Here is a 16,966-nt window from a genome sequence, read left to right as displayed (position 1 = left end):
GTAATTACTATCCTTCCCATTCACCTTATTATACTTCGTTTGTTTGTTTACCGGATTGGCGATTGCCTTTACGGTCTAATGTCAGCCACACTGAGCCTGCCAGTGGATGGGAAAATGTGGGGTATAAATGTACTTATGACCCAGACTAGCCACTGTCAGTGACGGGATGCTGTGTTCAATGTATTTAGTGTGAGTCATCATTGCATATTTTAAATTCTTGTTATGCTTTATTCAGACCACACCTACTAAGGGTAGCAAACAAATGCACAATTATAAAAACTTGTTTGCTAACAACTAATGCCTAAGACAAATTGCAAAGGGCATCTGAAAAATTATATAAATATAAACAAGCACTGGCCTCAAAACTCATGGAGCACAGAACGGCATAGCAAAATGAGGCCATGTGGCCTCATAGCAGCATCCCAGTTTGGTAATCATTGGCCAAACATATCCCCCTGTTTACTAAGTCATGGTGGCGGCTGCCGCATGGCAATGCTGACACAGCCCATTCAGATTGAACGGACTGTATCGCATTAGCGCACGGCAGCCAGTAACACAGCTTAGTAAACAGGGGGGGATAGTGAAAATATATGCAGGAGTATCAGGAGATTGCATGAATTATCATAATTTTTGAGAATTAGAAGCGACTGTTCAACTATGATTGACTTTAAAGCACAAATTAAACATCTAATGGAGAAGTTAACAGAAAGAGGGTTTCCAATCAGAGTACTTACATCAGCTTATTGAAGAGCCTGATTTTACAACAGAGATTCTAAAGGGTCTGAAATTGCGAGGATTGTAAAGAAGAACTGGGATATTGTGTAAGTAAACCCTGTTTTTCAAAATACTGATCTAAGAATATCTTTTACAAGACAGAAAAATTTTAAAGAACTTTTATGTCCTGTAGTTTTGAGGAAACCTAAAGCACATTGCTAATGTATGGAATTTACTATCTTTAAGGAGACATTGCAAACAAAAGAGTTTGTTAAACCTGTTGATGGTAAAAAAATATCTTTTGTATCATTTTAGTACTTGCAAGACAGAGGGCCCTGTTTACTAAGCTGCGCTATAGGCTCGCTAGCGTTTTCAGCACGCGCTAACACTACAGACACCCATAGATTCACATGGGTGTCTCTAGCATTAGCTTGAGCTAATAACGCTAGTGCACCATAGTAAACAGGGCATAGAGTATATTGTATATGTGATTAAGGCTTATTTTTGAAAGAGAAGGATGCCCATCTTTCGACACAAATCTCAAGATGGGCGTCCTTCTCACAGGGTCGCCCAAATCGGAATAATCGAAAACTGATTTTCGGCATCCTCAACTGTTTTCTGTCGCGGGGACGACCAAAGTTCACGGGAGCATGTCGGAGGCATAGCGAAGGCGGGACTGGGGCGTGCCTGACACATGGGCATCCTCGACCGATAGTGGAAAAAAGAAGGGCGTCCCTGACAAACACTTGGACGACTTTACCTTGTCCTTTTTTCTTACGACCAAGCCAAAAAATGTGCCCTAAATGACCAGATGACCACCGGAGGGAATCGGGGATGACCTCCCCTTACTTCCCCAGTGGTCACTAACCCCCTCCCACCCCCAAAAAATTTTAAAAATATTTTTTCCAGCCTCTATGCCAACCTCAAATATCATACCCAGCTCCATGACAGCAGTATGCAGATCCCTGGAGCAGTTTTAGTGGATGCAGTGTACTTCAGGCAGGCGGACCCAGGCCCAGCCCCCCCCACCTACCTGTTACACTTGTGGTGGTAAATGTTAGCCCTTCAAACCCACCACAAACCCACTGTACCCACATGTAGGTGCCCCCCTTCACCCATTATGGCTATGGTAGTGGTGTACAGTTGTGGGGAGTGAGGGCTCAGCACACAAGGTAAGGGAGCTATACACCTGGGAGCAATTTATGAAGTCCACTGCAGTGCCTCCTAGGGTGCCCGGTTGGTGTCTTGGCATGTCAGGGGGACCAGTGCACTATGAATGCTGGCTCCTCCCATGACCAAATGGCTTGGATTTGGTTGTTTCTGAGATGGGCGTCCTCGGTTTCCATTATTGTTGAAAATCGGGGACGACCATCTCTAAGGATGACCATCTCTAAGGTCGACCTAAATTTCGCGATTTGGGCGTCCCCGACCATATTATCAAAATGAAAGATGGACGCCTATCTTGTTTTGATAATACAGGTTTCCCCACCCCTTCGCCAGGACGTCCTGCGAGGACGTCCTCAGGAAATCTTGGGCGCCCATTTCGATTATGCCCCTCCACATGCCCATGTACTAAAATTTATATATGCATGACTAGTAGAAGTTTAAGAACAGCACAGAGAGGGTTCAAAGTACAGAACAAAGTCCAAATAGCGAAAAAAGCACCAGGAGCCTTCAAAATTGGGACACAACTTCTTTAATCATGTAACTTGAACATCAATTTTTCCTTTGATGACCCAACACGGGCCGGGTACAGCACACAGCGCCTGTGTCAGGGGTTGATTATGTTGTGATGTCTTATAAATCAATGGAACTTTCTCCTGTTAAAGGAAATCAGGGACGCAAACAAACTGGGCAACACAATAATAATGGGGGATTTCAATTACCCGCATATAGACTGGGTTAATGTAACATCTGTACATGCAAGGGACATAAGATTTCTTGATGAAATCAAGGACAGCTTCATGGAACAGCTAGTTCAGGAGCCGACAAGAGAAGGAAAAATACTAGACTTAGTCCTTAGTGGTGCTCATGATCTAGTGCAGGGGGTAACGATACGAGGGCCGCTTGATAACAGTGATCATAATATGATCGGTTTTGATATTGGCATTGAAGGAAGTGAAACTAGGAAATCAAGTACGCTAGCGTTTAACTATAGAAAAGGTGATTACGACAAAATGAAAAAAATGGTGAAAAAAAGACTGAAAGGAGCAGCTCGCAGAGTAAAAAACTTGCATCAGGCGTGGATGCTGTTTAAAAACACCATCCTGGAGGTTCAGGACAAATATATTCCACGTATTAGAAAAAAGGGAAAAAAGACTAAACGTCAGCCGGCGTGGCTAAACAGTAAGATAAAGGAAATCATTAGAGCCAAAAAACAATCCTTCAAAAAGTGGAGAAGAGAACCAACTGAAAGTAACAGGATAGATCATAAGGAATGCCAAGCCAAATGCAAAGCGGAGATAAGGAGGGCAAAAAAGGACTTTGAGAAGAAATTAGCGTTGGAAGCAAAAATACATAGTAAAAATTTTTTTAGATACATTAAAAGCAGGAAACCGGCCAAAGAGTCGGTTGGGCCGCTGGACGAAAATGGTGTTAAAGGGGCGATCAAGGAGGACAAAGCCGTAGCGGAGAAATTAAATGAATTCTTTGCTTCGGTCTTCACCGAGGAGGATTTGGGGGGACACCGGTGCCGGAAAGAATATTTGAAGCGGGGGAGTCGGAGAAACTAAACAAATTCTCTGTAACCTTGGAGGATGTAATGGGTCAGTTCAGCAAGCTGAAGAGTAGTAAATCACCGGGACCTGATGGTATTCATCCCAGAGTATTAATAGAACTAAAAAATGAACTTGCGGAGCTACTGTTAGAAATATGCAATCTGTCCCTAAAATCGAGTGTAGTACCGGAAGACTGGAGGGTAGCCAATGTTACTCCGATTTTTAAGAAGGTTTCCAGAGGAGATCCGGGAAATTATAGACCGGTGAGTCTGACGTCGGTGCCGGGCAAGATGGTGGAGGCTATTATTAAGAATAAAATTGCAGAGCATATACAAAAACATGGACTGATGAGACAAAGTCAGCACGGATTTAGTGAAGGGAAGTCTTGCCTCACCAATCTAATGCATTTTTTGAGGGGGTAAGCAAACATGTGGACAATGGGGAGCCGGTTGATATTGTATATCTGGATTTTCAGAAGGCGTTTGACAAAGTGCCGCACGAAAGACTCCTGAAGAAATTGCAGAGTCATGGAATCGGAGGTAGGGTATTATTATGGATTAAGAACTGGTTGAAAGATAGGAAGCAGAGAGTAGGATTGCGTGGCCAGTATTCTCAGTGGAGGAGGGTAGTTAGTGGGGTCCCGCAGGGGTCTGTGCTGGGTCCGTTGCTTTTTAATGTATTTATAAATGACCTAGAGATGGGAATAACTAGTGAGGTAATTAAATTCGCCGATGACACAAAATTATTCAGGGTCGTCAAGTCGCAGGAGGAATGTGAACGATTACAGGAGGACCTTGCGAGACTGGGAGAATGGGCGTGCAAGTGGCAGATGAAGTTCAATGTTGACAAGTGCAAAGTGATGCATGTGGGTAAGAGGAACCCGAATTATAGCTACGTCTTGCAAGGTTCCGCGTTAGGAGTTACGGATCAAGAAAGGGATCTGGGTGTCGTCGTCGATGATACGCTGAAACCTTCTGCTCAGTGTGCTGCTGCGGCTAGGAAAGCGAATAGAATGTTGGGTGTTATTAGGAAGGGTATGGAGTCCAGGTGTGCGGATGTTATAATGCCGTTGTATCGCTCCATGGTGCGACCGCACCTGGAGTATTGTGTTCAGTACTGGTCTCCGTATCTCAAAAAAGATATAGTAGAATTGGAAAAGGTACAGCGAAGGGCGACGAAAATGATAGTGGGGATGGGACGACTTTCCTACGAAGAGAGGCTGAGAAGGCTAGGGCTTTACAGCTTGGAGAAGAGACGGCTGAGGGGAGATATGATAGAAGTGTATAAAATAATGAGTGGAATGGATCGGGTGGATGTGAAGCGACTGTTCACGCTATCCAAAAATACTAGGACTAGAGGGCATGAGTTGAAGCTACAGTGTGGTAAATTTAAAACGAATCGGAGAAAATTTTTCTTCACCCAACGTGTAATTAGACTCTGGAATTCGTTGCCGGAGAACGTGGTATGGGCGGTTAGCTTGACGGAGTTTAAAAAAGGGTTAGATAGATTCCTAAAGGACAAGTCCATAGACCGCTATTAAATGGACTTGGAAAAATTCTGCATTTTTAGGTATAACTTGTCTGGAATGTTTTTACGTTTGGGGAGCGTGCCAGGTGCCCTTGACCTGGATTGGCCACTGTCGGTGACAGGATGCTGGGCTAGATGGACCTTTGGTCTTTCCCAGTATGGCACTACTTATGTACTTATGTACTTTGGAGAAAAGAATTGTTCATTGACCGACGCTCTCCGACCCTATTATACGGCCACCACCACCATCATTTTTGTGGAAAGTTCCATTGTTTTTTAAGCAGTGGAATCAAATGTATTTATTGGAACAATACCCGACGTGGCCACGTTTCGCCCTCAGGCTGCGTCAGGGGTATAAACTATCAAAAGTGTATGTAAATATATCATACACACTAGTAGTTCCAAAATCTAGTTCCATTTATCTGCTACTTCCAACAGTTGGAAGTAGCAGATAAATGGAACTAGATTTTGGAACTACTAGTGTGTATGATATATTTACATACACTTTTGATAGTTTATACCCCTGACGCAGCCTGAGGGCGAAACGTGGCCACGTCGGGTATTGTTCCAATAAATACATTTGATTCCACTGCTTTGTTGTTTTTCATCACCTGTTTTGTAAGCAGTTGTGTGCCTTTTTGTTTTTTTTTTGTTTTCCATTGTTTTTTAAGACATCACAACTTAATCGACCCCTGACGCAGATGCTGTGCGTTGAAACACGGCCTGTGTCGTGTCATCAATGAAAAAACTGATGTTCAAGTTACATGAGTAAAGAAATTGTGGCCTGATTTTGAAGGCTCCTGGTGCTATTTTTCAGTAGATGTTTAAGAACACATATGTTTAACACAAATCAAATTTGAAGATTTTTAAGAGAAATGCACTGCACTGATTTTTTACATAAATTTTCTGATTTAAGATGTTTGTGCTATGTGGAGAGGCATTTTTGATATGACGTCTAAGTCCGACATTGGATGTCCAAAATCTAAATAGGAAAGGTCATTTTCAAAAAAGAAAAACGTCCATTTTTTTTCAAAAATACTGTTTTGAACAAGGTTTTGTGATTTGCACGTTTTGTTTTTTGGTCCATTTTCGGAAAAAAAAAAAACATCCAAGTGCAAAACACACAAAATCAAGCCATTGGGATGTAGGAGGAGCCAGCATTTTTAGTAGACTGGTCCCCCTGACATCCCAGGAAAGCAACAGAGCACCCTAAGGGGCACTGCAGTGGACTTCATAAAATGCTCCCAGGTACACATCTCACCATTGCTCCCTTATCTTGTCTGCTGAGCCCCCCCAAAACCCCCCCAAAACCCACTACCCCCAAATGTATACCACTACCAAAGCCCTTTTGGGTGAAGGGGGAACCTATATGTGGGTACAGTGGGTTTCTGGTGAGTTTTGGAGGGCTCACAGTTTCCTCCACAAGTGTAATAGGTAGGAGCTGAGTATATCATCTGATGCTGGCCTTGAGGCTGGCAAGTGATGTTTTTCATCACATTTTTGGGGGGGTGGGAGGGGGTTAATGACCACTGGGGGATAAGGGGAGATCATTCCTGATTCCCTCAAGTGGTCATCTGGTTATTTAGGGCACCTTTTGTGCCTTATTCATTACAAAAACATGTCTAGCTTAAAACGTCTTAGTTTTAGTCCTGGGCAGTTTTGTTTTGTTCTATTATGGCTGAAAAACGTCCAAGTCTTAGGAACGCCCAAGTCCGAGCCTGAACACACCCCTGACAGCCCCCTTGAGGTTTGGACACACTTCTGATGGACTTAATAGAAAAACATCTAAAAATATGTTTTGAAAATACTGATTTGGATGTTTTTGTGAGAAAAACATCCAAATGCTGCTTTGTGCCCCTTTTTAGACGTTTTTCTGTTTTGAAAATGAGCCCGAAAGTGTATTGGATCTTTAAATATCCATGACACTGGCTGTTGTAACTAGGAGTAGCCTAGTGGTTAGTGCAGTGGACCTTGATCCTAGGGAACTGAGTTTGATTCCCACTGCAGCTTCTTGTGACTCTGGCAAGTCACTTAACCCTCCATTGCCCCTGGTACAAAATATGTACCTGAATATATGTAAACCGCTTTGCATGTAGTTGCAAAAACCTCAGAAAAGCAATATATCAAGTCCCATTTCCCTTTCCCTATATGGGCAGGAGTTAAAAAAAATCTTGCTTTTGCTAAATGTCTCAAGCATTAGATACGTTTGGATATGGTGATAAGAAATGTAAGAGGGTATGAGCAAATTATAGTTCAGGATAATTTAGATTGAACAGTGAGTTTATCTCTGCACATATTCAAATTTATTATGAGTAAATGTATAAATAAATAGAAGCATAGTTATGTGTTGTATTTTCACAGTGTGAGAAATGTTTCATTATAAATATTAGATTATTTTTTATATGTATGAACAAGTAGTTTACCAAGCTGTTTTAACCAGATATATCTGTATGCGGGGTAAATCTTTAAAACGCATGTGCTGGCATCCGAACAGCAGCAACATGTTTTGAATAAGCAGCCTGCCGTGGAGCCGTACTCGGAGCACTCAAAGTGATTGTTTCCTTTTTTAAAGTTTAGATAGTTTTATTTTTTTTAATATAATTTTGAAGTTTTTTTTCTGTAGTAGATTTTGTGCCAGTATGGGACCCTGATGACTGATGAAAGCCAGGAATCACTGGTGAAACAGGTACCGTTGGGTCAGGTATTACCCACTGAATGAATAAGCTGTTTTTCAAGTTAAAACTCTGGCTGCATTAACTTTGGCTACATGGGTGCCGGTGGTAGTTCTTCCCCCATTTCTGGCGCTAGCACAAATATTGAAAAAATATTTCTGCAGGGGGTTAGCCAGCAGTAATCAGGCAGCATTGTGCACTGCCCAGTTACTGCCAGGTTAGCACGGGATCCCTTACCACCACCTCAGTGGGTAGTGGCAACTGCTCCCCCTGAAATGTCTGCACAGCAAGTGTGAACTTAACACACGGCCATTTCATTTTTGGTTATTTTCACCCGCTGTGATAAAAGGGGCCCTGGCACATGGTAAAAATGGCCGCCACCTCTAGCACAGGGCCCTTTTTACCGCAGTATAGTATACTGACCCCTAAATACTTTCATCTTGCAAGTCTTTGCTGTATATTATGTTTGAGCTTGAAAAGAAAAAATTACTAAGTATGAAGATTTGGATGTGAATTTTTTGAAGATGTTTCAAAGACTTTTTTGGAATAAAGGAACTTATAGTTTTCTTTGAGTCCAGTGGGGATCTTTTTATAATTTGATGATACATATGAAACAATTACAAAAACTCCACTAATTGGAGAAAATGAAGACTGTTCCCAAAAAACCTAGGCACATGCCAAAACAGATCAAATCTGCACTAGAAAGTGATAAATAAATAAATAAATAAATAAATATAAAAAACAGTTCAAAAAAACTGGATCCACTGGGGGGGGGGGGGGGGGGGGGGGGGGGAGAGGAGGCCACATGGACTTATCTAATGGATTGCTTCTGTTTTGGCATGTGTCCAGGTTTTTTGGGAACAGTCTTCTTTTTCTCCAATTAGTGGAGTTTTTTGTGACTGTTTTCTTTTTCCTGGTCAATGATTAAAAAGAACTGGGATGCTGCTATGAAGCTATATGGCCTCATTTTGCTATGACATTCTGTGAGCTTTGAGGCCAATATTTGTTTATACTTATAAAATTTTTGAGATGCCCTTTGCATTAAATTCTTACATTTTCAGATGGCATAATAAAATTATTCAGAGTTGTACTATCACTATCCATCTGATATTCAAGATGATTTTACTGGGTGCTTAACCAGTGATATTCAGCAGTACTTCTGGACATTGCCACTAACTATCACCACTAACCGCCCCTACACTATATGGTTAGTGCCAGGGTGGTCTGTGGGCAGAGCTTGAGCAGAGCTTAGGCAGAGCCTGGAAGTAGTCGGTACTTACCTGGTTAGCAGTGATATTCACACTGATAACCGATTAAATAAGTGGCTACAGTGAGGAGAAAATCTGTCCTGACTTTAGTTGGGGAGCTAATCAGGCACCGATCTGAATATCAGCTGGTGCACAGTTACCTCCCAGAAGTGGCCAAAATGTTTTCTGGGGCTCCTTTCCTCATGGCATCCATACTGAAAAAGAAACCGTGATGGGCAGAAGTGAGTTAGCATCACTCCTGCCCATTGGACCCTACTAGACCATCAGGGCATTACAAGGTGGGGGTGGAGGGCTAAGGAGGGGGAGAGGAGAAAGGTGGGGGGCGGGGTGGGGCCCAGTTTGAGGAAGGGGGATTGGAAGTGGCCAGAGAACCGGCTTTCACTTATGTAGGTTCCAGTCGATATCCAGCAGGGTCCTACATAAGTGTGTTATTTAGGACCCTGCTGTGACCCACATAATATCGAGCAGCTTCTATATCATGAATTAGCTCTATATATTCAATGAACATCCAGGGCTAATTCTGCCCACAACAGTCAGCATTTAAAAATACACTGATTGCTGCGGGCTGAATCTAGACTGATCTATATTTATTTAGATTTAGCTCACACTTTTTTTAGTAGCAGCTCAAGGCCTGTTACATTCACATACAGTAGGTATCTCCCACCCTGTCTGCAGAAAGTTTATAATCTAATTTTGTATCTGAGTCAATGAAAGATTAAGGGACATGTTTACTAAATACTAGAGTGCACTAATGGGCATTAGTGTGTGCTATATGCCATCACACTCATGCCCTTAAGTGACTTGCTCAAGGTCTCAGGGAATGTCATTGGCTTTGAACCATGGCTTTGGGTTTCACAGCTCATAGCTCTAACGACTACAATATTCCTCCTTGCCACTAGTGGAATGTGAGAAATCACAGAAGGATCTTAGGAAGCTGGAGGACTGGCATCTACATGGCAGATGAAATTTAAATTTGTGCAGTTTCAAAGTGAGTCACATAGAGAAAAATATTGCACACTGATTTAGTCAATATGTCTGCCTTTTTTGATTATGTAAGAGCAGCTACAATTACATCTCGGTAGTGGTAGATATCATGTCAGAGTATGTTGGGATGATCTGAGAGCCCCACTGGAAGTGAAAGAAATTAATTGTCAGGATAAAAGTAATAGCAGCTCAGAGTAGTGTATCTTATGCATATCTTATGTATCAACTTCAGGATCTTAAAAGGGATTCTAGATAAAATCATCAGGCAATGCTCTTCCTTTAAAAGTGGTATGTGTGTGTTGGGGGTGGGGGTATGGGGGTGCTCTGGAGCTCAGTCTGAGTGGTTTCATGGTCTGAGCTCTCTTTAACACTTTAAAGAATATTGGGATCCCTGGACTCCACAACTTACCTCAGGGAATAACTGAGAAGTCAGTAACACAGTAAACTGACTGTTTGGGCCTTTAAAAAGCTTAAAACATATTTGCTGATACCTGAGAAAATGACAGGCCAAGAGCAGAAGCCTTCTTCAAACCCTATGCTCGCAATCAAATTTTGTTAAGGGCTAAAGAGAAACTGTATGTGCTGTATTGAGGATGGAGAGTGCTAACAGTACTGGATTTGGTCAAAAGAATAACACAGAAGCACTTTTGGCTATGAGGTAGTCTTTAAAAGAACTCAGAGTCAGGTATGGGTTCCTATATCTGGCCCATAGCAGGTTATTCATGGCAACAAAACCTCAATATATCTGGAACCTGTGAAGCTACAAGAATTCATTGGTTCAGTAAAAAGGCACTAAGGGGTCCTTTTACTAAGGTGCGCTGAAAAACGGGCTGCGCTAGTGTAGGCACGTGTTTTGGGCGCGTGCAGATCCATTTTTCAGCTTGCTTGTAAAAAAGGCCTTTTAAAACTTTTAGGCTGAAAATGGACATGTGGAAAAATAAATATTGGCTCGCATCCATTTTGGGTCTGAGACCTTACCACCACCTACTGACTTAGCGGTAAGCTCTCACGCGGTAACTTTACGGTAATCGTCTATATGCATAGAATGACGATTACCGCCCGGTTTCCGCCACTTGCAGGAAAATACAAATTATTTTCCAGCGTGCGTAAAAATTGAAATTACCGCCCGGGCCATGCGGTAGCTGGGCGGTAACTCCAAATTGACGCACATTGGGCACGCATAGGCGCCTACGCAGCTTAGTAAAAGGGCCTCTAAGTTACTTTTGTTGTATATGACAATGCAAACAAAGGACAAGGCTCTGTTGTCTAGAATCTAGTAGGCCTTTCTAACTGATGCTGACTTGATCTGAGAACTCAACTATTAATACTTGCAATATTATCTCTATTAACTAAACTTAAGCACAGTTCCAAATAGTGATTATTTTTACTTTCTTCATGTCAGTCTAGTAAATATGGATTTTATATTTTTGAGAAGCAAGAATACTAATTTAATAGTACGGCTCTACTCCAGATTGGATCCCTATAAAGTTAAACAGCTCAGAAGTTGAATCCCTTGTTTGGATTGATGTTCAGTATCTTAAGGGGCACTTTGTATAGGTGTTCATATACAATCACATTACTATTTTCCTACGCTGTGATCATTGTGATAGCTAAACACAGAATAATATGGCATATTTTCCTTCTAATTAGGAATCAGTGATATCAAGAAAAGGCAAGGAAAGCTCAATGGGCCTCCAAGATGGGTGTTACAGTCAAACTTTAATAAAGAACCCAATATGGGCCATGTTTCGGTAGAATGCCTACGTCAGGGGTTGTCAGTGGTATAACAGGGAGATAACCCTCTGTTAATTCACTGTGGATGAACACTTCCAAAATAATGCAACAGTGGAAATGGCACTTTCAGTTCTCTCTGAGTAAGTAATTGCTGCCTTTACAGATGTAAACATTGCACTTAAACGGCTTCTACTTAGACATGGCTGGTACTGACATGCTAAAAATTAAAGCAATATTTTATGATTACCATTCCTGGTGGGCCAGGTAGCCCTATTGGACCAACTTCCCCCTAAAAAGGAAATGAGAAGAAACAAAAATATAAGCCTTATGTTAGCCTTATGCCTGAACCTGGAAATAATTTGCTTTTAATCTCCATGTTCAGTAGTGTGCTTACCAGAAGAGATCCATTTTACAGCATTGATATCAAGCAAGTTTACAACAAAAGTTTTGGTAACAGCTGCATCAGGTTAATATTTTGATTTACAGATCATAACTACAATAAGAAAGATCATAGATGGGGTGTTATATGGAATAGAGATCAACTGCAATAAACCTAAAAAGAGGCCCAGTGTATCTTTTCTTTTATTGGAGGCTGTCCTAAAAAGAAGCTAATGAATACTGTTATTTCATATCTGACAATGTGATTCTGTCACAGTCATTGAGGGGTCCTTTTACTAAGCTGCAGGAAAAAGGGCCCTGCGGAAGTGGTGGGGACCATTTATCCCATGTGCCAGGGCCCTTTTTACTGCAGCTGGTAAAATGCCCCCCCTCCCCCAAAATTGGCCATGTAGTAAGATAACTCTTACCACGTGACCATGTGGTGAGGATCACTTATTGCCATTCATTGAGTAAGTGCTAAGGGCTCCCGTGGTAAACCGGCGGTAACCAGGCAGCGTGTGGCGATGCTCGATTAGTGCCATGGTACACTAGGGAATAAAACATTTCCTAGAGTGCCGGAAATGGCACGCGCTCCAGTCGGAACTACAGCTGTCGTCCGCTTTGGGCAGGCAGTAGTTCCATTTTAGTGTGTAGTAAGCCACAGTGGGCTTACTGCCACTTTGTAAAAGACCCCCCTCAGTCATAACAGATTCATTCACTCATGAGGAAAATTTCTGATCAAATTCAGACTAGGTCAACTTCAGCCTGGTTTGTGTTAGCCATTTTTTTTCTTTAGATTTACTAGAAAAAATTGTCAATGTTTCTCCAGTGAATTTGGCAAAATTTGACCAATATAATGGCTATTACATAGACTACAGACTAATTTGATTCACAGGAATTCCCATTGAATTATCCCACTTTGAAACCACAAATTGGGAGAGTGTGTTTGAATTTTGGTGTAGATTTGTCAGTCTGAGGAAGTAACATTCATGGCTTAATTTCCTGGTGAAGGAGCATTGTCATCCTTTTTTCAGGAGCCCAAGCAGAGCCTGTGATGCAGATCAGTTCTGTTGTGCCTTCCCAGGTACCAGATATAGGGACCCTTTTACTAAGCTGTGCTCAGAAGTGGCCAGCACAGTTTGTAGCATGTGGGTTTACCGTGTGCTGTGGCCACTTTTAGTGCAGCGGTAAAATGGCCACATTTGTATATTATCCTGTAATGGCCCTGCACTAATTTACTAGGCAGTAAGGGCTTCTGTGCTAATCGGGCAGCACGTGGCAATGTACCCACACTATCCAATTAGTGCAGGGCACACCTATTCTCCACTTATAGATATGCCTACTGCACAAAAAATAGAAACTGTTTTTCAGAGTGGGATTAGCATGTAGTGGTTGTCACACTAGTGAGGTATCCTGAGACAGTGCTTTTTGGCACATGGTAGGCATGCACTAGTGCTTACTGTGGCTTAGTAAAAGGGCTCCACAGTTGGGTAAATTTAATGGACAATCAAATTTCTCCTCTTATAGACATACCATAACTTTACTGTGGCTTATAAACTCATCAACATAGGTCCAATATATGCATAAAAGTCCAAAAAAGTGAGACACAAGATTGTCTTTCACTAAACGAACCTGAACAGACATCAGTTCTTCAGTAGACCACTCTAAATTTGAAATCCTCTCTTCTTGTTTCTTAACAGCCTCTCCCTGGGTATGTATCTGAGGGGCCCTTTAACTAAGGCACATAGGCAATGTGCATCAATTTGGAACTACCGCCTGGCTACCGCAAGCCCCGGGTGGTAATTCCATTTTTTACGCATGCCCAATACGCACGGCAGAAAATATTTCTTATTTTCTACCGTGTGGTGCTAACCGGGCGGCAATCGACAGTGTACGCGCAGTGACATTTACTGCCCAGTTAAAGCGTGAGACCTTACCGCTAAGTCAATGGGTGGCAGTACGGTCTCAGATCCAAAATGGACACATGTCAATTTTTATTTTGCTGCAAGTCCATTTTCAGCCAAAAGAAAAGGCCTTTTTTACAGGCCCACTGAAAAATGGACATGTGCGTGCCCAATACACGCGCCTACAACAGCACAGGCCATTTTCAGCACACCTTAGTAAAAGGACCCCTATGTTTGGACTGTAGGGTCTTCTCTCATAGTGAATGTGGTGGGCACAGAATAGTTTGACTTCTATATATAAAAGTTAATGTAACTGTAGCCTCTGGAAGAAGTTTCCTGTTTATTTCTTAATATATTGGAATCGGCTCTCCTCCTTTCCATTTTCCTTTGCCCCCTTCTCCTCCGCCTTTATTTTCCTTTAATTGAGGTTGTATATGCTGTCTAAATCCATATTTGAATTTTTTTTGTTTTTTTTTTGCTTTTGATTGGTGTTAGTTTCTTGGAATAGATGGCATTTTCTGTTGTCAAGTGTTCTACTTGAGATGTAATATAAACTTGCTATAAATAAATGCATAAATAAAAAGTCCAAAAAAGTTTCTTCTTAGTTGAAATTTAGTACAATAATATTTATAAATATGTTACTTACCTTAAAAAAGGTGTAGGGATCCAGTCTTTCAGAAGACTATAGCAACAGACACTCAATAGCAATGACCCCAACAGGATACCATGTTTCAAGCAGTAATGCTCTGCGTCAGGGAAATGTGTCCAGGTTATGGCTTTTATATGAGCAAATTTATAATAATTTTCACACTCCTCCATGCTTCTGCTGGGCAATATTATACTGTACCATCTGCAAAAAATAGAAAAGCATGACAATAAAGTGCTTTTTGCCTCAGCTCCAATCAGAAAACAACAATTTTACCCTTCATAGTAAGCCAGCTCATGAGCATCATCCATTCAAAATCTTCATTTAAACCCTTGGGATGATCAGTTGATAAAGTAAAGATCCAAAAATGCTCACAGACATTGACTAGACTATTCTGATCACCTCCCAAAATATTCACAGAACCAATCACATGTCACTGTAGATCCTCAACCATGCATTATTGACTCTGTGCCTCTGAATATTTTAGGAGGTGATCCAGATCATGTACTCAATGCCCGTGAACATTTTTGGATCTTTACTTAACAACTGATCATCCCAAGGGTTTAAATGAAGATTATGAATGGATGATACTCATATGAACTGGCTTGCACTGTATGGGTAAAATTGCTGTCTTCTGATTGGACCTGAGGCAAAAAACCTTTTCACACCATGTTTTTCTATTTTTTTTGCACAGGGTACAAATTGTTATAAATATGCTCTCATGAAAACTATACCTGGAGACTCATCCCCAAAGCAGAGCACTACTGCTCGAAACAGAGAATCATGTCGGGGCTATTGCTATGGAGCATGTGTTGCTGTAATCTTCTGAAAGATTGGATCTCTACATCTTTAAGTATAAATGTTATAAATATTCTTGCACTAAATATGCACTGAGAAGAATTTTTTTGGACTTGTATGCATACATTGGATTTGCTCTGCTACTTTCAGTTGGACTGATGAAAATATAATACTAAGTATATAAGCCACAGTGAAGTTATGGTATGGCTATGTGATGAGTGGTTTGAAGGTCCATTAAACTTACTCAACTGATCTGCTTGTATGGGCTACTGAATCAATTCAATGGATTTTGAAAACATTTTGTAAATACATGTGTGAATTGATACTGAATGTTTTTTGCAATTTCAATAGTAGGATCTTGTTTTTTTGTTGATTCTTCCATGGAAGTAGAGCACAGTTGGAACTTTGAATTAATTCCACCTTCCTTTCCACTACAAGCTCTGGAGAAAACACATAAACCCAGGGACACAGACAAGTTATACGCCCTCCTACATATCCCCCAGAAGAAGTAAGCAAAGCTAGCATTGATCAGTTAGGGGGAGGGTAAGGAAGAGGAGCAGATCTGCCAGCATGGGTGAAAATGCTGTGGGTACGTGTTGATTACAGCTTCATCATACCCCCAAGGAGAACATGATGTACCAGTCCAATCTTTTCCTTTGGAAAGGCAGAAAGAGCAGACCATGCAGGTGAATTCCTCTATCCCCTAGCATGACACTGATGTAGCAGTATCAGGTTCATTCTGATCCATCTCCACTACAGGCACAGAAGAAACAGACAATGCATGCCAATATGGGCCTTGACCCACAGAAGCAAATAAAAGTGGATTGATCCCATCTATGATGAGGTCTGCAAGCATGACTAAGGGATAGGAACTTTAGCAACCTCCACTGATTTTTGCCAACAGTTACTGTCCAGGAAAAGAGGAGAATTAAAGAGATTAAAAGGATGACTTATTGCCTTCTAATGGGAAAAGGGAGTTTGAGAATCATTGGGCCAACATAGGCAATACTTTTTTAATAGGGATGGAGGACCATCATGATAGTCTCTTTCCCTTCTTCTTACTTTGGCGATCCTTTACCTCCTTCCTTCTCCCAGTAGACAAGATGGGGGGGGGGGGGGGGGGGGGGGGGAGAGAGAGAGAGAGAGAGAGAGAGAGAGATTATGTGTGTGAGTGTATGTGTATAGAGAGTAAAAGTATGTTTGTGAAACAAACAGCTTGAATATGAAAGCATGTGCATGAAAGTGACAGTTCTCCCCATCGCTCTATCCCTCCCCATAGTCCTACTTTCTTTATACCTACAAATTAAGCACAGTGAATATCTGATCTTTTTTTTAAATCACTTAACTAGTTTTAAACCTCTCGCATATTGGCCAAATTATTTTGCAAACATTTTTTTAAAATTCACAAACAGAACCAAGATAGGTGAACCTAATTTATAGCAGTTGAAGCCTAGTAGTTGTATAGTGATGCTTGTTTTAAAATCCTATGTTGGAACAAAGTGCAGGTCCAGAAGGAAAAGGAATATGGGGGAAAAACTCTTCAAGCGGTTCTACAAGCTTGGAGAAGAAATGGTTGAGGAGAGATATGATAGAAGTCTATAAAATACTGAGTGTAGTTGAACAA

At 41.4% G+C, this 16,966-nt stretch overlaps 1 protein-coding gene across 1 annotated transcript in view; it reads right to left on the bottom strand.

Annotated features, from left to right (window-relative positions):
• COL19A1 (collagen type XIX alpha 1 chain) overlaps positions 1 to 16,966 on the bottom strand; it is a 946,027-nt gene that overhangs the window by 268,095 nt on the left and 660,966 nt on the right. The window contains exon 23 of the mRNA XM_030199003.1: positions 11,864 to 11,905. Within this exon, the coding sequence (XP_030054863.1) occupies positions 11,864 to 11,905 (42 nt within the window). The remainder of the gene's footprint in view (positions 1 to 11,863; positions 11,906 to 16,966) is intronic.

Source organism: Microcaecilia unicolor, chromosome 3 (genome assembly GCF_901765095.1).
Source record: "Microcaecilia unicolor chromosome 3, aMicUni1.1, whole genome shotgun sequence".
Classification (NCBI taxonomy): Eukaryota; Metazoa; Chordata; class Amphibia; order Gymnophiona; family Siphonopidae; genus Microcaecilia; species Microcaecilia unicolor.
Note: the sequence above shows the minus strand (reverse complement) of the source record. Positions and strands in the feature narration are given on the sequence as shown.